The 24,386-nt window shown below is 40.6% G+C and overlaps 1 protein-coding gene across 1 annotated transcript; it reads left to right on the top strand.

Moving 5' to 3' along the window:
• The first annotated feature begins 18 nt into the window (after positions 1–18).
• Positions 19–24,350, top strand: Ufsp2 (UFM1 specific peptidase 2). The gene is made up of 12 exons (XM_059245058.1): positions 19–133; positions 3,409–3,488; positions 4,597–4,774; positions 4,856–4,922; positions 7,985–8,142; positions 8,518–8,710; positions 9,815–9,961; positions 16,326–16,490; positions 16,685–16,809; positions 19,253–19,329; positions 20,652–20,776; positions 24,176–24,350. The coding sequence occupies exons 2-12, from the start codon at positions 3,425–3,427 to the stop codon at positions 24,260–24,262; spliced, it is 1,386 nt and encodes a 461-aa protein (XP_059101041.1). The 5' UTR covers positions 19–133; positions 3,409–3,424; the 3' UTR covers positions 24,263–24,350.
• Positions 24,351–24,386: the final 36 nt, after the last annotated feature.

Genomic DNA, 24,386 nt, shown 5'->3' on the forward strand with positions numbered 1-24,386 from the left:
GTTGGTGCGAGGCATGCTGGGAGTTGTAGTCCCTCGGCAGGAGCCCGCCCTTTGGCGAGCGTTGACGCCACTTCCGGGCGGACCTTGACTTGCGCGACATCGTCATCCCTGTCATCTCCAGGTGGTGAACCTGGTAAGTGATTCCGATTGTCAGTGACCCTCCCGTGTTTCCTCCTAGGACTTCGGCAACCTTTAGGAGAATAGCTCCAGCCCTCTGGGAGGAGCAGGCCCCGAGGGGCCACCGGTGGCGGTGCAGAATTTCCCCACTTGGGTCCCCCAGCCGCCTCAGCTGCACCGGGACACCCGACCTTCGGGATCAGTCATTGCACCTTGACAGTGAGGCACTCTTCGGCGTATTTGGAAGCTAAGAAGGAAGAACTTTTGATTTTGGAAAGACAGGCGTAACTTCCCCCAGTCTGCTCCCTTCGCTGACGTGGCGTCGCCTTCTCCCTGTTTTCGCTCAGTCTCCGAGCTCAGCCAGGTCCCGCCATCTGTACCGCAGATGTCTGTCTTCTTCAGATATACTTTGCACCCTGAGCTTTCTTCCCTTTCTTCTGAACCCAATTCATAAATCTAGTCAACTGCTTCCTTTTAAATAGATCATTCGAACTCAGCCGTGGTAGAGCTGACGCACCATTTCCACCCCCTCTCTCCACACTCCTCCTTCAGAATACACGTCTCTGCAGATAACCCACCTCACCCGTCTTGTGCCCACCAAGCACTTGACACATGTGCCTCATCTCAAGTCAATAATCAAATCTTTTGGGTTCTACTTCCGAGTGTCTATAATAGCACCCTCTTTACCCTTACCGTCTTGACCTTGGTCCTTGCCTCTATTGTCATCCTATTGGGTCATATTCTAAGTAATCTTTTGCTTTGATTTGATTTTAAGACAGGGTCTCACAAAACCCAAGCTGTCCCTGGACTGGCTATACAGCCGGGAACGACTTTGAAATCCCCATCTTCCTGCCTCCACCTGCCAAGTGTAGTAGGCATGATAGTCATATACCACACATCTGTCTTCCTAGATGTTGTTTTAAGCAGGCCTTCAGCAACTGGTCACTCTGCCTGGAATGGGCACTTTGACACATGCGCGCGCACACGCACATGCACACTCACGTGCACACGCACACGCACGTAGGTACGTACATACGTATACCTCTTTCCTTTGGAAATTTCAAGGCTTCTTTTAATAGCTACTTACTTGCCCCTCAGATTTCAGCTTAAGTATTACATCCTCAGAGAGGATCTTGATTCAGAAACCTCAAGAGACTCTGGGGCTTTCACATATGGTTTCTTAAGGAGTCTTCATAATATCCCAGTGAAGTTATATCTTTCTTTCCAAATTTACAGAAGAGAACAGACACGAGTGATTAAGTTAATCAAAATCATACAATAAGTACCTGAGTTATTTTTTTATTTTAAATTTTACTCTTGCTTGTCTTTTATCTTTTTTTTGGGAGTTTTTTTTTGGTTTTTTTCGAGACGGGGTTTCTTGCTTGTCTTTTAAATCTTCAGTTTATTTAAGTTTCTTATACAAATAGTAGTATTGTTCTTTCTTTATCATTCAAATAGTAGTATTGTTCTTTATCAAACATCTTACTGGGCCAGGTGGTAGTAGTGCACTCATTTAATTCCAGCACCTGGGAGGCAGAGGCAGGTGAATCTTGGAGTTCAAGGCCAGCCTGGACTACATAGTGAGTTCCAGGACAGCCAGAGCTTAACAGGAAAACCCTGCCTTTAACACACACACACACACACACACACACACACACACACACACACAAACACAAACAAAAAACTTCTTATTGGTAGCTCTCACAATATTTTCCAATTCTTTAGGGTTTGGTTTCTTATGATAAACAATAGTAGGATAAATGGACAGCATTACATATTGAACTTTTTTATTTGCATAGGGCAAATTCAATGAAGTGAAATGGAGACATATGGTATGATCTTTCAACAGGTTATAGTGTATAAAATAAATAAATGCTATCACTCTTACAGAAATGTGACAAGGAATTCACAAAATACAAAACTATAGTGGTACCTATTTCTTAAGGTTCTGTAGATCAAAGGTAATATACACCCCATGTCTGGTCATTTAGTCCAGTGTCCAGGTAATAGCTGTGAGTACTTGCCCATTTGTTTCAGGATAGGGTTCTTCTGTGTTAGTACCTTTGTGATTGCTGTAATAAGACACCATGCACATGACCAAGAGTTTACTTGCACTTTCAGTTCCAGAGATTTAAGAGTCTGTGGTGATGTGGCAGAGGCGTGGCAAAGCCTCTGGAGCAGCAAATCAAGACGAGAGCTCACATCTTGATCCACACGTGGGAGTCAGAGAGCATCCTGAGAATGGTGGGAGGCTTTTGAAGCCCCAAAGCCTGCCTCCATGACACACCTCCTCCAGCTGCATCAAACCTCTTAATCCTTCCCAAACAGTTCCACCAACTGGGGACCAAGTCTTCAAACATGAGCCTATGGGAGGCCATTCTCTTTCAGAGCATCACAGGTTCCCACTGTGTACTGTAGTTCTTCAGCCTGTTCAGGACGTATTGTAAGAATCTGATAAAATCTTTGAAACATCAAGATCCACCCTCCACCCCGCACATACACACATAAACACATTATGATACAGGTCTTTTGTCGTAACTCATTTGCTACCTGAAACTCAGCGTATGGATTCAAATTAAGAACTGCTGGTCTCGTCCGTTTTGAGATGCCTTTTTTCTCTCTGTCAGTGGTGACATTGACCCAGGCCATGTGAATTCTGTCTAACATGCTTTCTCTAGCTATGGTGGCTGGGTTAGCATCCTTGTACTCTAATCTCGGGGTATTTTCTAAGTGTAAAATCGTGGTTGGACCTTTTAAGATGGAGAGGTCCACCAGTGTCTGCTCTCACCCTCGGTAATTACTTTGCTCTCAGTGACTTAGCCACACTCTCTCAGCACATTAGGCCCAGTGTTCTTGTCACATTCATAAACTAGTTTTTTACTGCTGATGTTTTCATGTCATTGCCAAGTACATCAAGACCATGATTAGAAGTATTAGTGCGTTGATTCTGAACCGATTTTTCACACTGTAATCACTATGAAAGGAAGCAGAGGAGGCTTTTACATGCTCCTGTGCCTGGGACAGCCTCATGCCAATTAATTAGAATCTCTGGCCGTGCCTCCTGGGTGTCAGAATTTTAAGCTGCCTAGGTGATTTCAGTACGGAATTAAGGTTTGAATAAAAACCCTTTTTAGAATGTGCAGGTATATTCGTGGTATATTTATGCATAAAGAATTAACTCATGAAATAAGTGAAAAATTAATGGAGTATTCTAAACTGAAGTAGATTCTAACTTATGTGAAGATGGGTTTGTCTTGCTTTACAAGGGAATTGTGGTTTCGTTTGTTCTAGGTGGTCTCCCAAAACTATGGATATACTCTTCCGAGTAAGAGGAGGCTTTGATTTGGCTTTTCAGCTAGCCCCTCCTAAAGGTACGTCTTCCCAAAACTTCTTTTGTTGTTGAATTTATAGTGATACATATTGAGGATAAGAAAAATAAACTAAACTCAAATTAAACGGGATTCAACTTTAGGTGCTGTATTCTAACTCCCTTTCTAGCCCACAGGGCATCTCTGTGTAAATTAAGAGATTTAACCTTCCTTATGAACCTTTAGGGCTGTCTCGAAGAAAACTAACGCTCTCTCTCTCTCTCTCTCTCTCTCTCTCTCTCTCTCTCTCTCTCTCTCTCTCTCACACACACACACACACACACACACACACACACACACACACACACACACACACGGGTAAAATATCCCTAATGAACACAATGTAAATAGACTGCCTGGGGCTACACCTGACAGAGTTGTAAGTGTGTGTTACCCCATGTCCTGGTGCCCAACTCTTTTAAACACTGTAGTCTATTGGAGTGTTAGAAGAAACCTGGAGGAGGAGAAAATCAGCGGGATCTTGCTGAAGCAAATCCCAGGATGTCTTCTAGTTTCTGCCAGAGGCTGATGCTGAACTCTTGAGATAGAAGGTATCCAGGGAGGAGTGTGAGAAATTACAGCCGAGATGCGGTACTTTTGAGATGCTGCTGGCTGGGACATCGTGTTCAGGTTTCCAGGGAGCACTTGGTTAAATCTGAAGCTCGAGGGAGAGTGGTCAGAGTAGGGGGTGGAGAACGTGAGCTTGGAAGGGCGACAGCTAACTCCCTGATGGTAAATGAAACCATCCCTAAACATGCCTTCTGTGACAGTAGAGTCAGACATTCAGGAGATAAGGGGTGAAAAGTGAAGGGGCGTGAAGAGTGACTGCAAAGGGGGGCAGGGTGTCTCTTTGAGGGTGTGAAAAATGCTGTAATGATAGCTTTTAAAACGTTAGTACTGGTCATAATTTGTTACAGCTGTGCTAAAAGCCATTGGATGGAATTTATGGTCTCAGAACTGTACAGCTAGAGAGGCCAGAATTGTGACAGTGATTGAAAATTAGGGGAGGGGGTTTGGGAGTCAGGTTCGCTCTCCTCTGCTCTTGCCTTAGGTTTAAAACCATTCGTGTCAAAAGTTTACGATCTCGCTGACTATTTCGCCTCTCATTTAGAAATGTTTATCAAGAACGCACTAAAACAAGTGTTGGATGACCTCACTAGCAAGCTGTCTTCAGACGCTCTCGTGTTCAGAATCTGCAACAGCCCCGTGTATCTCTGGCCAAACAGCGACCTGAGCACGGGAGAGCTCACTGACAGCTCGACCTGTAAGAACATAGTGCACTTCATTCAGTGAGTGTTTAAAGAGTTTCTGCAGATGTTCTCAAGGCATCATTCCGTGCTTGTAAATGTCTTTGTTTATTAAAATTTTAGATTGGAGCAGGAAGAGGATACAAAGCGAAAATTCATAAAAAAGAAAGACAAAAAGTTATCAGACATGGTAAGCAAATCTGTCTTTTCTACTGATAAAAAAATTAAATCCTTGCATTTGGATAAGTGAGGTATAGGTGATAATTTAATCTTGCCCTTCTAGAATATCGAGGCCTGTTTTACATATCTAAATATTTTTTTCTTGTTGTAGTGTGTAATTTTGAAGGTGTTATTTTGTTTTGATCTTGCAAAACCAAAACTGATTTGAGTAGGTTTACAAATTGCTTAAAAGTAAGTGAAAGGGACCCATTCATAAACTTGATAAAGTGATACATCATGTAATGCAAGACGGTGTTGAAGGGGTTCTTTTTTTCACATTGTCTGTTTGTTCTGCTGATTTTTAAACCAGTGTTATGGGGGCCCACCACATGCATAAGTTCCAGAGACAATTCTCCAAGGCAGGAAGTTATACAAAGTTATTCCTGCAGTGTTTTTCTAGGCTGGACAGGAGGCATTAACTAATCCGCTGGGTATGAAGATGGAAGTGGTGAGATCTGACCGCTGTCTTGACTTCCTTTCCCAATGCTGTGATAAAATACTCTGACCAAAGTGACTTAGGAGAGTTTAGTTTAGCTCTTGGAGGGGAAGTCAAGGCGGCAGGGACATGACACAGCTGGGTAGAATGAGAAAGCATGTCTGTGTGCTGCTGCTCAGTTCCTTTAATTATACAGCCCAGGATCCCAGTCAGGGAATGGTGCCACTTCATTTAACTTAATCAAGACCATCCCCTGCAGGCATGCCCAGAAGCCCATCTCCCAGGTGATTTTAGACTCTGTCAAGTCGGCAGTCAACACTAACTATGTAGACATATTTAGGAGACACAATGGACTGACTTGGGACTAATTTAATATGGCATAACTAGTTCCTTCCTTGAGTAGACATGGAAAGTGGGTGTTCGAGTTTGCTTTTTGCTTCTTTGATAAACCCCAGGACCAAAAGCAGCTTGGGGTTTACAGGTCTGCATCACAGGCTTGCACCGAGGGAAGGCAGGGCAGGAACAGAAGCAGGAACCAGGGAGGAAAGCTGCTTGCCCTCCTGGCTCATGCGCAGCCAGCTTTTGATACTACCCAGAACTGCCTGCCCAGGGATGGTACCACCCACAGTGGGCTCAGCCCTCCTACATCACTTGGCAATCAAGAAAATACCCACAGACCGGTCTGGTGGAGGAAATTCTCCAGCTGAGTACCCTCTTTCCAGATGTATCCAGGAGATAGCAGCGATTAGCCCACATTTGGGGGAAGAGGAGTTCAGTTTGGGTTATATTTAAGACACCACTGAGATACACTGACGAACTGTTAAATTAAAAACACGGAGTGTATAAAAACCATGGCTGAGAGATAATGATTTGGAAATTACTCAGAGTATGCACTTGGAGGAGCATGGTAGTTATTCTGCAGTATGCTCCCCAGCATGGGGTCATTTTGTGCTTGTGATTAGATTCCCATATCTTTAGCTGGCATATTAGAGAAGTTGTGTCCTAGCATACCATATTAGACGAGCAGATGCTTTCCATGTGTTCTGAGTTGGTGATGTTGACATATTTGTCAGTTACTTATGACGTTTACCAGTTGTATCCACTGTAAAGTACTGTTTTCCATTATAACTAATGTCTCATGGAAGGCAGTGTGTCTGTTACTTATGGCATTTACCAGTTGTATCCACTGTAAAGTACTGTTTTCCATTATAACTAATATCTCATGGAAGGCGGTGTGTCTGGTAGCCTTTTGAAATTTTCTTTTTGGTGTTCCCTACTTTGATCAAATACATTAGTCCAGATGTATCATGTACTTTCCCTGTTCCAGATTGGGAATCAGCCATTCTCCATGGAACACCCACATGTATGCTTACTGTGCACACACAAGCACTCACACACTAAATGCACATTCATATTTACCTGTATAAATTGTATTTCTGTTTCTAGTTCCACTTCGGCCTCACAAACTTTCTAACTGATCCCAGTGAGAAGACTCCAAGATTCTCTGACTCTAGCATCCTCTAATTCTGCTGATTTGTTCCATACACAGAAAGGAATTTCAGGGTTGTTGTAGACCGAGAGCATATAGTTCTTTGGTTTGGGTACTTTTTGTTTGGTTGGTTTGTTGTTTTGAGACAGGGTCTCACTCATACAACTCTGGCTGGCCTGGAACTTGATAAGTAGACCAGCCTGGCTTCAAATTCACAGAAATCCAGCTGCTGAGCAATTTTATCTGATGGTGTTTTTTTTTTTTTTTTTTTACTTTAGGTCTGTGCAAAAGTGTAAAGAATAGCATAATAACCCAGTGTGCCCTACACGTGGCTCTAACACTTATAAACATGGACAGTCTGATTCCATCTTCACTTGCCACTCACTATATTCATGCAGATTATTTTAAAGCAGAAAGGGATTTCCTGTAGTTACTGTTGTACCCAGAGTCCCCAGAGACCAGCAAGAGATCAAATCCCATGCAAAAGCAAAGAGTCTTTGCATTGCGTGTTAACCTGGGACTCTCCGTCTGTCTGACGCAGCAGCAGAGCAGGAGAAACCCCAAGCAGCAATGGGGCAGGGTTTTTAAAGCAAGGGGGGCTTGGAGTCTACAGACTACATAGGAACAGTGGCTAAGGTTAGTTGGGGGTTACAGTTACCATTTTTGGACAGGCCTGGACAAGTCCCAGGCTTTGTCCTTGAGCTGCCATGGAGGCTGGCTGGCCAAGCACATACTGACTGTGGGGGCTGGTTCAATGACCCAGGCTGTCACATTGACCCATGCACGTAGCTCTAAGTTGGTGTGGCGTCCCAGACAGTAAACAGCTGGCTGAACCTTGAGCAGTCAGAGATCGTGCAGAAAGGGAGCTACTGCAAGGACTATGTCTTTTGTTCACAGCCCTCCCAGAAACAGCTTGCTCAAGTCTCAGGAAACTGAAATTGAGGCCTGATCTCTGAATGAAGACTGAGCAGTCTGTGATGGCATCTGCCTGGTCCTTTCAGTTACTATCTATAATGTAGCTTTATATATCATCCTTTAAAATCTATTTACCTTTTAGATTCAGTGTTTAATGTTCCACAAGTTGACTCTTAACTATCTGTCTGTGTAGCAACAAATAGTAAACATAGAGCTCATGCTGGAAATATCGACCTCTCTGGGAGCTGTAACCCCCATCATTGAAAGGGAAAATGAAGAACACCACTACATTAATATGAGCTTGCCAATCGATGCGGTTGTATCTGTTGCTCCCGAAGAAACATGGGGAAAGTAGGTATTTTTATAGTACTAATGCCACATTTAAATGAGGACCCTTCTATAAAGTAATCAGAACTCAGTTCTTTTAAAAATAGGACATAAGTCATATCTGGGGTGATGGGCTACTTTTACTGTGATGTACTCCTTGTTTTCAACCTAAGAGTCATCGAATAGTTAAATATTTATTTGGAAGAGATAGGAAAGCACACCGAAACCTAGAAGGCTTCCCTCTATCCACCCAGAGCAAATACAATTACTTTGACTTTGCGTAATTTAGACTTTGACAAACCTTGTCCAGTGGAATTTTTTTTACTCTATTCAGAGCTACACATCTTCATTTTAGCATCTATACCTTTTGTTAATTCACTTAAATATTTTCTTCTACAGAGTTCGAAAACTTCTAGTGGATGCAGTTCTTAATCAACTAGTTGATGTGGAAAAATGCATTTTGAGATATATGAAAGGAACATCCATTGTAGTCCCTGAACCACTGCACTTCCTATTGCCAGGGAAAAAAAATCTCGTAACAGTTTTATATCCATCAGGAATTCCAGATGGTCAGCTGCAGGCCTATAGAAAGGTAAAAGTGGATCATTATTATGAGAAAAAAGTCTCTTGTTCATTTTGTGCTTAATTATAATTTATAGTAAATATAAATTATTTTATGGTTTAATTTAAAAATATAGAAATGGGCTACTGTACAGAAATTTTTTGAAATTTCTTTGTGATGTGTTTAGTAATGAAAACATATTACTTTAGTATAGCATGTAATGCTTTAATTTCAAGTGCTCAGTGTGGATCATATAATTGTGAAGTGTTACCGTTTTTCATAGTGAAAAATAGAAATGGAAAGTACATGCCTAGAGTAGCTGATGGATGTTAAGAAGTTCCTTTCCCCTCGGTTAGCTCCAGATTTGAGAAAGACAACAGGACAATGCAAAAGCAATGGTGGAATCCATGCTAATTCTGACTACGATACACGGTAATAGGTCAACCACAAATAAGGTTATTTAAGTTTCATTAGAGAAGTTTTGGAGAAAACCTGTCCAGCATTTAAAGAAATGAGATTTATCAACAGAAGGACTGGTTTTAGAAAATGTCTTTTGGACCTGTGGCCTTGCCTAGCACTCACCAAATTATGCCCTAAACTCTGCTCCTAAGCCCAAATATTAGAGATAAATGGATTTTCAGATACTGTGCAAGCTGACCTGTCAAAACCACTAAAGTACGTTGGAGTTTGGCCAGACTTTTAGGATAAGTATTGTATGTTTCTATGAGGTTGAGAAAATGGTGCGTTACATTGGTAAATGTTTCTATTCATGCCATCTTGGTTGGTTTTAAATCACAAGCTTCTACTCTGTATTTATTGAGTGCACTTACATGTCTAAAGTGTTGTAAACATGGCTGTCCAAAGTCCTTTGACATCTCATTGTGAATTATAATTTCTGATTTCCAAAACATCCCAATTCTCACAGGTGATTTTCCCATTTCTGTCGTTCCTTCTAGTTTCTGCTAGAGGGGTGTAAATTGGTTTCAGTCTACTCACCAATTGACCTTGGTGACTCAAGTCATGTTTTTGAAAGCTTATAGCTAACATATTTTCTGTCTTATAAGTATTGAGTTTGAGTGTTTTAACTAAAAATCTAAAATTCTTTTCTTTGTTTATTGATTCTGGTTTATTTAGGAGTTACATGACCTCTTCAATCTGCCTCATGACAGACCTTATTTCAAAAGAGCTAACGCTTATCACTTTCCAGATGAACCATATAAAGATGGCTGCCTTAGAAACCCACATACTTACCTGAGTCCGCCTAACATAGAGGGTAGCATGGTGAGTTTAACTAGTTTTTATAAGAGTTGATCAATTGCTGTCATTCACTGTTTTGGATTGGTTCCCAAGAGAAGTTTTTAAGAACTGATTCCTGTGGTTGATATACTATGCACCCCAATAAACTTATCTGGGGGTCAGAGAACAGAACAGCCACTATATTAAACATAGGTTTAGGCAGTGGTAGCACACACCTTTAATCCTAGCATTCTGGAGGCAGAAATCCCTCTGGATCTCTGTGAGTTCAAAGCCACACTGGAAACAGCCAGGCATGGTGACACATGCCTTTAATCCCAAGAAGCAATGGCAGGATGCAGAAAGGTATATAAAGCGTGAGGACCAGGAACTAGAGGCTTTTTAAGCTTTTAGCTTTTAGCAGCAGTTCAGCTGAGATCCATTCAGATGAGGACTCAGGCTTTCAGTCTGAGGAAACAAGATTAGCTGAGGAATTGGCAAGGTAAGGTTGGATATGGCTTGTTCTGTTTCTCTGATCTTTCAGGGTTCACACCAGTACCTGGCTCCAGGTTTGTTTTTATTAATAAGACCTTTTAAGATTCATGCTACAGATTCCTCTTGTGTGTCATCCCTAAAAAATAATTTATCACTTGTCTCTTTTAAGCCTTTGTTTAAGACCTTGTTTGGGGAGCCAGGCATGGTGGCGCACACCTTTAATTCCAACACTTGGGAAGCAGAGGCAGGCAGGTCCCTGAGTTCGAGGCCAGCCTGGTCTACAGAATGAGTTCCAGGACAGCCAGGACTACACAGAGAAGAGAAACCCTGTCTTGAAAAACCAAAACCAAAACAACAAAAATCAAAAAGACCTCCTTTAAGATAACTGTAATTAGTGGGTGGAGAGATGGTTTCGTATTTAGGAGTGTTTGCTGTTCTTCCATGGGACCTGAGTTTGGTTCTCAGAACTCATGTCAAGTGACTCACAGCTGCTGTTACTGCAACTCTAGGAGACCTATGCTGCCTTCTAGCACGCGCACGCACACACACACACACACACACACACACACACACACACACACACGCACATGCACACACACACGTACACACACACTACACATACAAAATAAGTTTTCTTAAAAAAATAGCAGTAATTAGCTTTGAGTGGTAGTACACATATCTTTAATCTCAGCAAGTCCAGGCTAGCCAGGAAGACCCTGCCTCAAAAAAGATAGCAGTAATTAATGATCTAAAAGGGTTATGAATGGAGAGTATTTACCACATTTCTCCTACTAAAATAACATTCTCTGATTTCTCCAAAGGTTTGTTCCTTTTTTTCTCATTCTGCAGCTGACAAATCGTGCTAATTAAGGGCATAGTCTCCCCAAGCCACAGTGTGGACAAGGCTAAGACGCTGCCCTCTGTACTATACAGCTTGTATCTGGTTGCAGACTCTCGATATAAGTGCTTAGATAACTGGATTTGTGGAGAGTGAGGACAGGGGTTAAATTAAGGGTACATGAAAGCCAGTAAAAAGAATCTCATTGTCATCCAGGTGCGGGAGCACAGGAACAGCCAGGCCTCTTAGAAACTGGAGCTGGCTCAGGCTCTCTGCTGGCCTTCTGCTGCTGCTGCCCTGTGTGTTTGGTCCTGATAGCCCTTCCTGGCGTGGTCAGCCCCTGCCTTCTGCACCGGCCTTGTTTGAGTTGTGTAAAACTTCTTCCTGTTCCTCTTTGAGCTGTTCAGCCTGACTTCTCACCTTGATCCTCTGCTCTTACTGCTGGGTTTATTGTGCACTTCTCAGTTTAGATTACAAAGGAAGAAAATGTGACTGGCCATCTTGGATGGCATTCTTTCAGTACCTTCTGAGTGTCCGGGAGTTTCGTAAGGAAATCTTAAGACTCAAAAATGAGTAAACACAGAGAGAGAACAGAGGTTTTCGTCTTAGCCGTAACAGCCCCATCTGCATGAACAGACCGGCTTCCTCTGGTGTAGCATTAGCTGAACACCCACCATTATATGTAACCCATGAGTCTAGAGTCAACATTCTAGAGATGGTAAATGATTTCACTTACTTGGAGAAGATCGGAAGAAATCCTGAGAAACCTAAATTGTCCAACTCTTGCTCTGTCACAGAATCATAGAGTAAGAAATAGTGTTTAATGTTACAGTGGAACTCTGAGTGGCCCTCTACAAGCTCCTGACTTAAATATTTTTCTCTCAAACTAGATTCAGAACTCCATGGTTTATATTGCATCCTGTATTTATTTTAAATTCTTAATAGTTGTTTACAAAAAGCCCAAGATCATAAAGCATTAAGTGCATGCTGATTGATTTTTGACAACAGAACCAGTTCCTTATCCATGTTACAAAGTGCAAAAGGCATTTCTTTATTTTAGTATTTATAATATTTGACCTGTGTATGTCACACACACATATGTGTGTGTATGTATATGTATGTATATGTACATACACACACATATGTGTGTGTGACATACATGTATATTTCACAGCATAGCAAAGAAATGAATAACTAAGAGTCCTACTCAGTTAAGAACCAGAACATTACCAACTTGTCTGCTCCTTTGCCTCCTCACTACCTCCTCAGCACAGTCCCACAGTGACTCCTACACAGTCAGCCTCCACACCTGCTGCTTGCACATCTGTGCATTCAGCCCACAGTCCCCAGTGACTTCTACACAGTCAGCCTCCACACCTGCTGCTTGCACATCTGTGTGTTCAGCCAATCCTAGGTCAAAAATATAAAAAAAGGAAGTTGCCTTGCTGTTATTTCCTCGAAAATGTAGTAGCCATTTTTATAGTCTTTTCATTGTTTTTGTCTAAAATAGGTAATCTAGAGATTATTTAAAGTAAGTGGGAGGACATTCATGAGTTATAAAAAAATACTGTGCCATTTTTCATAAAGAGCCTAAGTATCCAAGATCTTGTATCTGCACTGGATCCTGGGATAGTTTTCCAAGGATGCTAAAGGGCCATTGCACAGAGACACATTCATCCTTCTCCCTCCCATTTTTGTTTTTTAAGAGCTTTGTATGTATGTATACTATAAGGTATACATTACTTTAGCAATATTGGTTTCATTTCGACTTTTATAAAAATCTTACCATTGTATATGTAGTCTTCTACAGCTTTTTTACTCAGCATTCTATATCTAAAATTCATCTTATTTGGTCTCGCTATGGTTTAGTTATCTTGATTCCTGTATAATAAACATTTTTATAACTTTTTCCAGAATTTTTGTGATTTTAGGCAGTCTTCTTGTGAACAGTCCCATTCATGTCTCATGTGTGAAACAGCTGTAAACAGTTGCTATTTTATTTTTAATTTTTGTCTCTTTATTTCCCTGAACCATTTCAGGGAAAGTTATAAACTTCATGTTATTTGCCCCTAAACACTTCACCTGATCTCCCAGTAATAATGGATGTGCTTATTATAGAAATCTAGTTTACTGTGTTCATTATCATGTCTTAGTCACTGCTGGATTCAGTTTGATAATATTTTGTTAAGATTTTTTTTCATTGTGGGGCAGTGGTGGCACATATCTTTTATCCCAGCACTCAGGAAGCAGAGGCAGGCAGATCTCTGTGAGTTCCAGGACAGCCAGGGCTGTCACACAGAGAAACTCTGTCTTGATTTATGTATATATAATCTTTATTTGTAACTGACATTTCCTTATAGTTTTCTTTTCTCTTAATTAAAAAAATGTACCAGTGACACACAACTCATTAAATGATTTGGGAAATGCTCCATCTTTTAAATTTCTAGAGTTTATATATGATTGGCATGTTATTTTCTTGATCATTTGATATAAAAAGCCTGAAAAACAACCTGGACTTAGCATTTTTGTTGTGAGTTATTCTTTTTTTTAAGAGATTTTATTTTTGAGTGTGTGTGTGTGTGTGTGTGTGTGTGTGTGTGTGTGTGTGTGTCTGTGCACATGTGTGAAGGTGGCTGTGGAAACCAGAGGTGCTGGATCCCTCTGGAATTGGATTAACAGGTGGTTGTGCGCTGTCTGCTGTGGGTGCTGGGAACTGAGCTCAGTCCTCTGCAAGAGCAGTGTGCACTCTCAACTGCTGAGCCCTCTCTCCAGCCTCTCTGTGAATATTCTTAATAATATTCAGTTTTGTTAGTGATTATAGGGCATTATCATATTTACCTAGGTCTTAATTCCTCATATAGTTGTATTTTCTTTTTAATCTTTATATCACTTTATGATTGTTTTCCTTTCTTTAAACATTTGCCTTTGATTTGAAAAGTTATCTTTATAACTTTTGTTTTCTGTCTCACTAATTTTGGTGTTTTACTTTGTTTCTTTGATTTAATGTGTTTCTTCTGATTTCTTAAGTTGGAACTTAGCCTTTTGTTAATCTTTCCTGTTTTCTAATGTAGAGTTTTAAATTGCAGATAAAGCACTACTTTTATTGTAATCTATAATTTTAATTTGAAAGATTTTTGTTTTATTCACTTTTAAGTATTTTTACATTTATATATGATGGCACTTCAATCTTTTAGAAAATTATTTAACATCCACCATATGTTTATGATCTTTGCCTACTGTTAGGAAGACATTCTAAAGCAGAGGACTCATTTGCTGTTTTGTTTGTTTGTTTGTTTGTTTGTTTGTTTTTTAAAAAGGCATTAGGAAGACGTCCTAAAGCAGAGGACTCATTTGCTGTAAAGGCTGTGACAGATGATACATACTGGGTAGCTGCAGACTGTAGAAATGTCTGTGTCACAGTTCTGGAAGCCGGAAGTCCAAAATTAGTATCACTTAGTTGAACTAAAAGTATCTCCAGGGCCATCCTCCCTCCCTCCCACAGGCTCCTGAGGAATATCCATTCTTCATCTCCTCAGCTTCAGACAGTTGCTAGCTAGCATTCCTTGGCTGTGGTCACAGCATTCAGAGCTGATTCCTCTTGTTCCTCTGTGATAAAGATGCATGTGCATGCATTTAGTGCCTCCCTGGCTAGACCAGAGTAACTCTCCTACCTGTCCATCTTAATTCAGTCCTTAATCATATGCATGAAGTAGGATTGCTGCTGTTCTGGAGGTTAGGACAGATACCTTTGGGAGCAGCCAGTTTTCTTCCTACCAAATAATCTGATTCTACATTTTCAGTTTCCACCTTGTCAGTCTATTGCCTAATAGTCTTGTGAGTGCCCTGTATTTCCTCACAACTTCGAGTTTTAAAAAATAATGTGCTTTGTCAAAAGTTCATTTTTAGCATTATACTGCCAGGAAGAATCTTATGACATCAGTCCCCATTTTAGTCATTGATAACACACACCAGCTGTAGTCAATGGCAGGTCTACAAAACCACAGAAGCACTGTTCCTGTGTCCCGTTGTACAGAACCTACTTCTGTTCGTTTAGTCATTGATAACACACACCAGCTGTAGTCAATGGCAGGTCTACAAAACCGCGGAAGCGTTGTTCCTGTGTCCCATTGTACAGAACCTACTTCTGTTCGTTTGTGTACTCCTTTATTCCTTCCTTCCTTCAGTCATTTACTCAGCGGCAGCATGTTTATCAGCTGTGGGACCTGCCTTTTGTGGAATTAGAGCCTAGAAATGAATAAGGTACAACATAGGCTTACTAGCCTAGCCCATGTGCTAGTGTGGATAGGCAGACATTGAAAATATAATCAGTTATATGTGAAATATATATATATTTATATACATGTATATACATGCATACATACTTACATGAAGTCAGGAGAGAGTTGATAGCCAGGACAAAGGGCAGGCATGAGAAAGTGATCGTGCCATTTTTAAGTAGGCTGGTCATGGATGGTTTCTGGCATTGAACAGAGGCCTGAATGGAAAAGGGTTCATGCTGTAAAATTAATTGGGAAAAGGATATTTCCAACCAAGAAAAATATAAGGCTTCATGATCAGATAACCATTGACATATTTAAAACTAATTAAATTAAGAAAGGGGAGAAGAAAGTATAGGAGCTAGCATTGTTAAGCCAGAACACATATCTTTCTAGTAGGTCCATTGGAAAGGACTCTGGTCTTATAAGAAAAAGCCAAAAATGTATAATATTAAGCCATTGTTCTGTGAAGGCATTTTTATAAGGATCTTAAGTGGTGGTTCTCAACCTTGCTAATGCTGAAACCCTTTAATACAGTTCATCATGTTATAGTGTCCCCAGACCATAAGATTATTTTTGTTTCTACTTCCTAACTGTAAATTTGCATCTGTTATGACCTGTAATGTAAATATCTGTGTTTTCTGATGGTCTTAGTTGACCCCTATGAAAGAGGTCGTAACCAACAGGTTGAGAACCACTGGTCTAAATTAAAAGTCTATCTCTGAAACAGTAAACATGACTCTGGTGGTTCTACAGAGCATGTACTTCTGTCTTTAATAAATACGACATTTCTTTTTTATAGGTTTGTGTGGTCCAGGGCATCTATGCTTATCATCACTATATGCAGGATCGGATAGATGATAATGGCTGGGGCTGTGCTTATCGGTCCCTACAGACCATCTGCTCATGGTTCAGACATCAGGGATACACAGAGAGGTCCATTCCAACACACAGAGAAATTCAGCAGGTACAGAACTTGCCATTTGAAATTAAAACCAGCTTTTAATATGCCCTTGATAGTTATTATTACCCCGTGGCATAGATTTATTTTTATTTTGAAGAAATGTATTGTTTTAGTGGTAATTAATTAAAATACCCTAAATGTGGTTTTAATAGCTGTCTGGCGTATGCGTTTTTATTTTGTGTGTTTTAATACTAAAGGCTCTTGTTGATGCCGGGGACAAGCCAGCAGCATTTGTGGGATCACGGCAATGGATTGGATCTATTGAAGTACAGCTGGTGCTAAACCAACTGATTGGTGTCACTTCAAAAATACTGTTTGTTAGGTAAGGACACTTTATAAACCAGATACATCCTTTCTAAAGTAATAGAAAAATGGCATTTCCTCCTTATTTATTTCCAATCATTGCTCTTGCTCATTAGCTCATTGCTTTATAAGTCTCTTTAAAAAAAAAAAAAAAAAAAAACAAGCTGTGATACATACATGTATTCTCTGGACCTAATTTTAGTCTATACATGGAAAACTTAGAAATATCTTTGGGTAAAGTTCTGTATACAAAATGAAGTTTGCTAATGTTTAAATCTTCAGAAAGTCTTCTAAGGAGAAAACCAAATGTTGATCACTGACTATTATGTTTTACTTTTGTTCTGTTTCTTGCTAACATGTTAACAAACCAACAAATATACAAATAATATATTCAACTTACATTTTCTACAATTCTAATAATAAGAGAAAATATTAATTAGCACATATCAATTTCTCTGACCATAACTTGCTTTTTTATTAAACGTCTAAGAAGTTTTAATTTCATCACCATAAATGTTATACTCTCATTTCTCACATATAGTATAAAATATTTACTAATTAAATAAAATATAACATTATTGCAGTCAACACTAAAATCCAAGAGACAAGAGCTCCTTGGTTCAGGCAGGGAATACTCCTGAGTTGGAAATTCCCCAGGCTGTGACAGATATGCCCTAGAGGCTGAGATAGAGGGACAGAGGACTGAGGAGCCACACTCGTGCAGCATTGAGCAGGGACATCATGGTTGTCAATTAAAGTGAGTGCATTGCCCAATATACTGGGCTAGGTGGTTTGGGGGGCCATAGCTACCACCCCAGAGAAGGATTCTGGCTATGCCTAGTATAATAACCAACTACTTTAGGCAAACCAGTTACTAGGGATCCCACCCTACCTAACTCCCAGGTACAACAGAAAAATAAAAATAAAAATAAATTAAAAAACTGGGAATAACTTTTATTCTACTTTGTTAAATACTACGTTAAATATTTAAAGACTTTTTCCATGGGCTTACATTTTAAACTGTGTTGTTTTGATAACTACAATAACAGTGCCTATTCTCCAAGTACTTATAGTATATTTGATCTCACAATTGGAATTGTGAAAATCAGTAAGAAATAATGGCAGACAAAGTTTTAAAAATTGAAGTTTGGGCCGGGCGGTGGTGGCGCACGCCTTTAATCCTAGCACTCAGGAGGCAGAACCAGGCGGATCTTTGTGAGTTCAAGGCCAGCCTGATCTACAGAGTGAGATCCAGGAAAGGCACAAAGCTACACAGAGAAACCCTGTCTCGAAAAACAAAACAAAAAAAAATTGAGGTTTGGGACTGATGAGGTGAAAAGCACTTGCCACCAAGCCTGAGTTTAATTCATGGGACCTCCATATGTGTGCCATGGCACAGGTATACACATGCACATTCACAAAATAAGTGTTTTAAGAAATTATAGAATGTTTTGATACATTAAAACATTTGTATGCTGCCTGCTCAGCCAGGAGTTTACCAGGTCTTACACCATCTGGTACCTCCACAAAAGTAATGGGTCTACTGATGATGATTCAGCATACATTTTTTTTTATTTATAATGATGTGAAATTACTTGTGGATTTTTCATTTGATCTTTCAAATATGCAGTACAAGACTGATGACAGAGGGCAGTATCAACAAGGCTTAGCTTCCAGTTAACCTTTCATGAAGGGAAACAAGTGGGGTGTGTTGCTAAGCTCTGATATTTCATAGTTAGAGATACTAGATGAATTGTTTACTCACAGTATTTTCAGCTTAGAATGCTGAGGAGTATATGTACTGTTCCTTCTGTCTTTCTCTCCTCAAAAGTGAAAAGGACTTAGTGTGTCCAAATACTCCATGAAATAGGATACACTTGAAAACACTTTGAGGTTTTCACAGAAGAATATATTAGTCCTAGAATCTCCTCTATTTTGTACATGTGATGGCTGTTACTGATCCCAATTTAAAGACAGAACATATAGGCTTTGAAAAAGGACACAGTGACTAGTTTCAATCTCATGTTAAAAATACAAAACCTGCCGGGCGGAGGTGGTGCACACCTTTAATCCTAGCACTCAGGAGGCAGAGCCAGGCGGATCTTTGTGAGTTCAAGGCCAGCCTGGTCTACAGAGCGAGATCCAGGAAAGGCACAAAGCTACACAGAGAAACCCTGTCTCGAAAAACAAAAAACAAAACAAAAAAAGCTTTATGTTGTCGGAAGCAGGAAGCAGAAAGCTGGAGTCTTTTTGTTTCTTCCCTAGTTAGTATCCTTAAAATGTTAGTTTATGTTGCTTTAAGTTGCATCTGAATCAGGTCCCTACACTTAATGTTTTTTTTTTTCAAGATCCATGAACAAAAAAGATTGAAAGTAGTGCTACTCTCCCCCCCTCCCCCAACTCCTTACTTGACTGAGTGCTGAAAACAGTTATCTGATAGGAGATGATTTCTTTTCATCTAGCCAAGGTTCAGAAATGGCCTCTCAAGGACGGGAACTGGCCAACCATTTCCAGAATGTGGGCACTCCAGTAATGATTGGTAAGGTGTTTTGAACATGTTGGGTTCTTTTGGCAGGGTGGAGAATAAGTAAAATTTATTTGTATAACGTTTTAATGTTACATAAAAACTAGTCATTTTAAATATCTTAAAATTGGGTCTGGGGAGATGGCTTTGTAGCCAAGAGTACTGGTGGCTTTTCTGGAAGACCTGAGTCCAATTACAAGTACCCACATGGTGGCTCCCAGTCGCCTGCAGTTTTAGTTCAGGGAATCCAGTGCCTCTTCTGGTCTCTGCAGGTAGTGAGTGCATCACGTAGTGCACAGACACATAAAATAAAAATGTAAACATTTCTATCCAAAGGATAGAAAAGCTGCAGAAAAGCTTTAGTAACCAAAAACAAATGCTAAAGAGAAAATAACTGTTTTGTTTTTGTTTTTTAACATGAGCCAAGGGTAGTATTTTTTAAATGGTGATAGCCACTTGACTAAGCATCATGAGTCATGACTCTGTTGCCAGCTTGGCTGGTTTTGTGGACAACAGACTACTTACCTTCGTTGGGTTTTCCTTGTAAAACAAGATTTGATTAACAGAGCTAAAGATACATGATTCTCTGAAAAACAATAGAAGATGCATGACACTAGTGTGTAAGAAATGGAGGTAGGTAGATGTCAGCAGAACATCACAGAGATGGGTGGATGGGCTAGGGATGCTCAGCAGATGATCACAGAGATGGGTGGATGGGCTAGGGATGCTCAGCAGAACATCACAGAGAACCTACTGGGTGGATGGGCTAGGGATGCTCAGCAGAACATCACAGAGATGGGTAGATGGGCTAGGGATGCTCAGCAGATGAGCACAGAGAACCTACTGGGTGGATGGGCTAGGGATGCTCAGCAGAACATCACAGAGAACCTACTGGGTGGATGGGCTAGGGATGCTCAGCAGAATATCACAGAGAACCTACTGGGTGGATGGGCTAGGGATGCTCAGCAGATACAAGACCATCAGCCTGGAGGGGTACCTCAGTGATCATTATTGCACTGGGAGGAGTTTAGGCTCTTGGTGGCCCTTTCTCAGTTGATTTTGGAGAATTTTATGGATATAGCAACAAAATATAAACTTTATATGATTATAGATATGATTACAGCATTTGTTACATATTCCCATGTGTAACACAGTAGTTGTTAAATATATAATCTTATTCTTTGAAATATATTTGCCATCATGATCTTTTACAATATTGGACAGACTGTTCTAATGCTGTATTAAGTCAATTAATAGGCAAAACAATTAGTTTTTATTTGAACTAAATAAACAATTGAAATTAATTTATGCCCTATGATATATTTCTTTTTTTCTAGGGGGAGGAGTATTGGCTCACACAATACTAGGAGTCACATGGAATGAAACTACAGGGCAGATAAAATTTCTAATTCTAGACCCACATTATACAGGTGCGGAAGATCTGCAAGTTATCTTGGAAAAGGTAAATATCCATATCACATAAATTTAAGACACAAGGCAAAGAGCCAGAAATGAAAGACCGCAGCCTGGCTGTTAACAAAGATAATAAGCCAAGCGCAGTTGTCCTCACAGCAGTGTTTCTAAGTCTGTTGTGCGCTTGTATTCTATGTAGGGAAGACAGGAAAGATAGCAGAAACCACAAAAGACAAAACGTTTATAAAGCTTTGCTATTACTAAACTTCATAATAGAACATGATAGACGCATTTCCTTTGCAGATTTTATAGCACATACAGTTGTATTGTCTCATCAATGTCTTAAAACAGGATAATAGAATAACCTTTTAGACTTTTAAAGTCAGGACTGGAGAGTAACTGAGAAGTTAGGAGCTCTTGCCCTTTCTTCTTGTAGAGAACCCAAGTTCAGTTCCCAGCACACACTTTATGTGGCTCACCTGTAACTCCAGGGATCAACACCTTATGTACAGATCCACACACACCCTTAATAATAAACAAAATGCCAGTCATATGAAGATGTGACTACTTCTCATGTACATATAACATAATCATTCTATCAAGACCGAAAGTTGAGCAAATTTAGAAGTATTTGTTGACATAATATTGATTACATGGGGTATAAATCTAAATTGATTTATAAGCAGCTAATTCTCATATGAAAGGCTTGTGAGGTGGTTCAGCAGATAAAAAATGCTTTCTGCCAAACCTGACAACCTGAGTTTGATCCCTAGATCCCACATGGTAGACAAGAAGCAACTCCTGCAAGTTGTCTTCTGACCTCCACAAACACAAAATAAATAAGGCAATATTTTAGATAATAGCACCATTTTCCCTTCCTAGCCAAATGTTGACTCCTCTGGCATTTATTAGTATGCAATCGATGTCAGCCACAGTCCTAAGCATCTCTAAGGAGCTCTCCGTCTACTGGAGAGGGAGAGGGCAGTCCAAAAGGACTCTCAGACAAGAAGTATTCAGGTTTAGGTTTCGAAGGCTGTGGAAGGACCCCTTAGATGAAGGGAAGGGAAAGCACAGCCTGTTCCCCAAACTGCTCGAGCTACGTGAGCTTTAGCCCAGTGTGGAGGGCGCAGGAGGACAGGCAGAGAAGCTGAGCCCCGGTTTAGAGCTTGTCTTTTTGTTTTTCAAGACAGGGTTTCCTTGTGTAGTTTTGGTGCCTGTCCTGGATCTCGTTCTGTAGACCAGGGCGGCCTTGAACTCACAGAGATCCGCCTGGCTCTGCCTACAGAGTGCTGGAATTAAAGGCATGCGCCACCACCGCCCGGTTCCAGATTTTTATCTTGAAAGCAGGTAGAAACCATAATTGTTTCCATCAGGGGTGATCCGGGAATAAACGTGCTTCTGGCTGATCACTGGGCTCTGCCCATGCTGGGGTTATCCTGCGGCAGTTAGATAAAGGGAGCCATAAAGGGAGCCGTCATCCCTGATTACTGTCCCTGAGAACTTTGCCAGTCACATTTTTGTAGAAAGCCCTTTAACTCTCTGGTGCCTACAGCAAACTGAAGCCTGGGCAAAGCCACTGTGGTCTCTTGACTGTGTGACTCCAGTAGATCCCGGAGCTGTAATGTGGGCACTCCGCCTCTGCTCACTTGACCATCTGGCCCCAGCTTGCTTTCTGCTGCTGTGATAAGACCAGCACGACTGGGGAGGAAAGGGTTTATTTGGCCTACACTTACACAGGCTGATATTGCCAGCTCAAGGCAGAACAGGAGGCAGACACTAACAGACTGAGGAGGATCTCTGTTTACTGGCTTGCTTCCCATGGCTTGCTCAGCTTGCTGTCTTACACAACTCAGGATCACTTTCCTAAAGGGTGGCACTACCCACAGTGGGCTAGGCCCTCCTTCAGTTAGCCATCAAGAAATGCCCCCACTCATGCCCACAGGTCAGATGACAGGCAGTTCCTCAGTTCACATTCCCTCTTCCCAGGTATGTCAAGTTGACAACCAAGATTAGTCATCACACTCCACTGGAGCCTTTCTGTTTGACTTCCCAGCTTGGTTGTCTGGAAGTACAGCCTCCATATCCATGCCTTTTTGGCATACACTGCCTATTTCTCTATTTGTCTTTTTTAAAAAAAAAAAAAAAACAAAAGATCTGGTTACCAGAAGGCCTGTCTGTATGAGAGTATTCAAAAGGCCAACGTAGATAGTGTGCAGTGTTTTGTCTATTTTGATCTTGTTTAAATTTTGACAATTAACAAGAAAGACAGGAAAAAAGAACATGTTCAGTGAACTCTCCCTCATCCGTACTATAAAAGAACTAATACACTCTAGTCTATAGACTAGTCTATAGACTCCAGATCCCTGCTAGCCTCCAGCAGCTTCAGTTAGAGGAGTAACTCAGCTCTCAGCCGAAGTATTCCACATTGCTTTTGACCTCAATGTAATACAGGCCAGTCATCAGCTTCCTTTAACACAATCAGTCTGGGCGTGGTAACACACACCTATAATCCCAGCATGGGGGTGGGAGGTGTACAACTAGTTCAAGGCCCAGGCTAAACTGTGTGGTAAGTTCCAAGCCAGGTTGGGCTACAGTTTAAGACTCTTGTCTCAAAGAGAAAATGAGTGGCCCTCAAAGAAATTTCATAAAACTTTCTTATTTATAATAAAACCACTAAAAATTATTCTCTGGAGGAAAGGATTAAACAGAAATGAAGACTGGAAGGAAGACAGCCTATGAAGATAAAAAATAAAAACAGAACTCAAGGGGCTGGCTTGGGTCTCGCATTTCATTATGTCTAAGGTGTCACTGAATGGCACATATGTGTGGCCTTTTATAGACTACTAGGTAAAACAGTTTACAGTAAAGCTATTACAGCCACTGATAGCCTGTATCTTAGAACCAATGGAGTATGTCTGGACTAACAGTTGCTCTAAGGAAGTGATTTTTTTTTTTTGATGACTTCTAGAGTTAAGTATTATAGACTCTTTTTTTTGTTCTGTTTAAAAATCTATCAGTTTACTTTCTATTTCTGTGATAAGCACCCTAAACAAAACAACTTGGAGAGGGAAGGGTTCATTTCACCTTACAGTCCAGACGTCGGGACAAGAACTGAAGGCCGTGGAGGAATGCCACTCCCTGACTCGCTCAGCTTGATTTTTCATATGACCCAGGGCCACCTGCCCAGGGGTGGCATTGCCCACAGTGTACTGGGCCCTCCCACATCAATCATCAATAAAGACAGTTCCCCACAGGCACATCTGACAAAGGCATTTTTCCAGTTGAGGTTCATCTTCCCAGATGATGGCAGCTTGTATCAAGTTGACAAAAGAAGTTACCCTTCTTCACTAGAAAATCCTTGAATTAGATCAGTATCTGAGTCTTATGTCAGTTTCCATCATGGAGTCTTGTGTTATAAAAGGTTTTCTTTCCCTCCTTCCAAATCTAGGGCTGGTGTGGATGGAAGAGCCCAGACTTTTGGAACAAGGATGCATACTATAACTTATGCCTTCCTCAACGACCGAATGCTGTTTAAATGCTATTTAAATTACCTTGGAATCAAGACTATAGATTTAAAAGAGCTGTTCTAATGTCAATAAAAGCAAGCATAATTTTAAATTAAATCTTGGCTGTGATTTTAATTTAAACTAATTTGTAGT

The sequence above is a fragment of the Peromyscus eremicus genome, chromosome 17 (assembly GCF_949786415.1).
Source record: "Peromyscus eremicus chromosome 17, PerEre_H2_v1, whole genome shotgun sequence".
Taxonomy (NCBI): domain Eukaryota; kingdom Metazoa; phylum Chordata; class Mammalia; order Rodentia; family Cricetidae; genus Peromyscus; species Peromyscus eremicus.

Bases quoted from the DNA above. Each gene is read 5' to 3' on its own strand.
- Ufsp2 (XM_059245058.1), top strand. From the start codon at position 3,425: ATGGATATACTCTTCCGAGTAAGAGGAGGCTTTGATTTGGCTTTTCAG. The intron at 3,489-4,596 runs GTACGTCTTCCC...CCTCTCATTTAG, and splicing joins TCAGCTAGCCCCTCCTAAAG to AAATGTTTATCAAGAACGCA. The intron at 8,711-9,814 runs GTAAAAGTGGAT...TGGTTTATTTAG, and splicing joins AGCTGCAGGCCTATAGAAAG to GAGTTACATGACCTCTTCAA.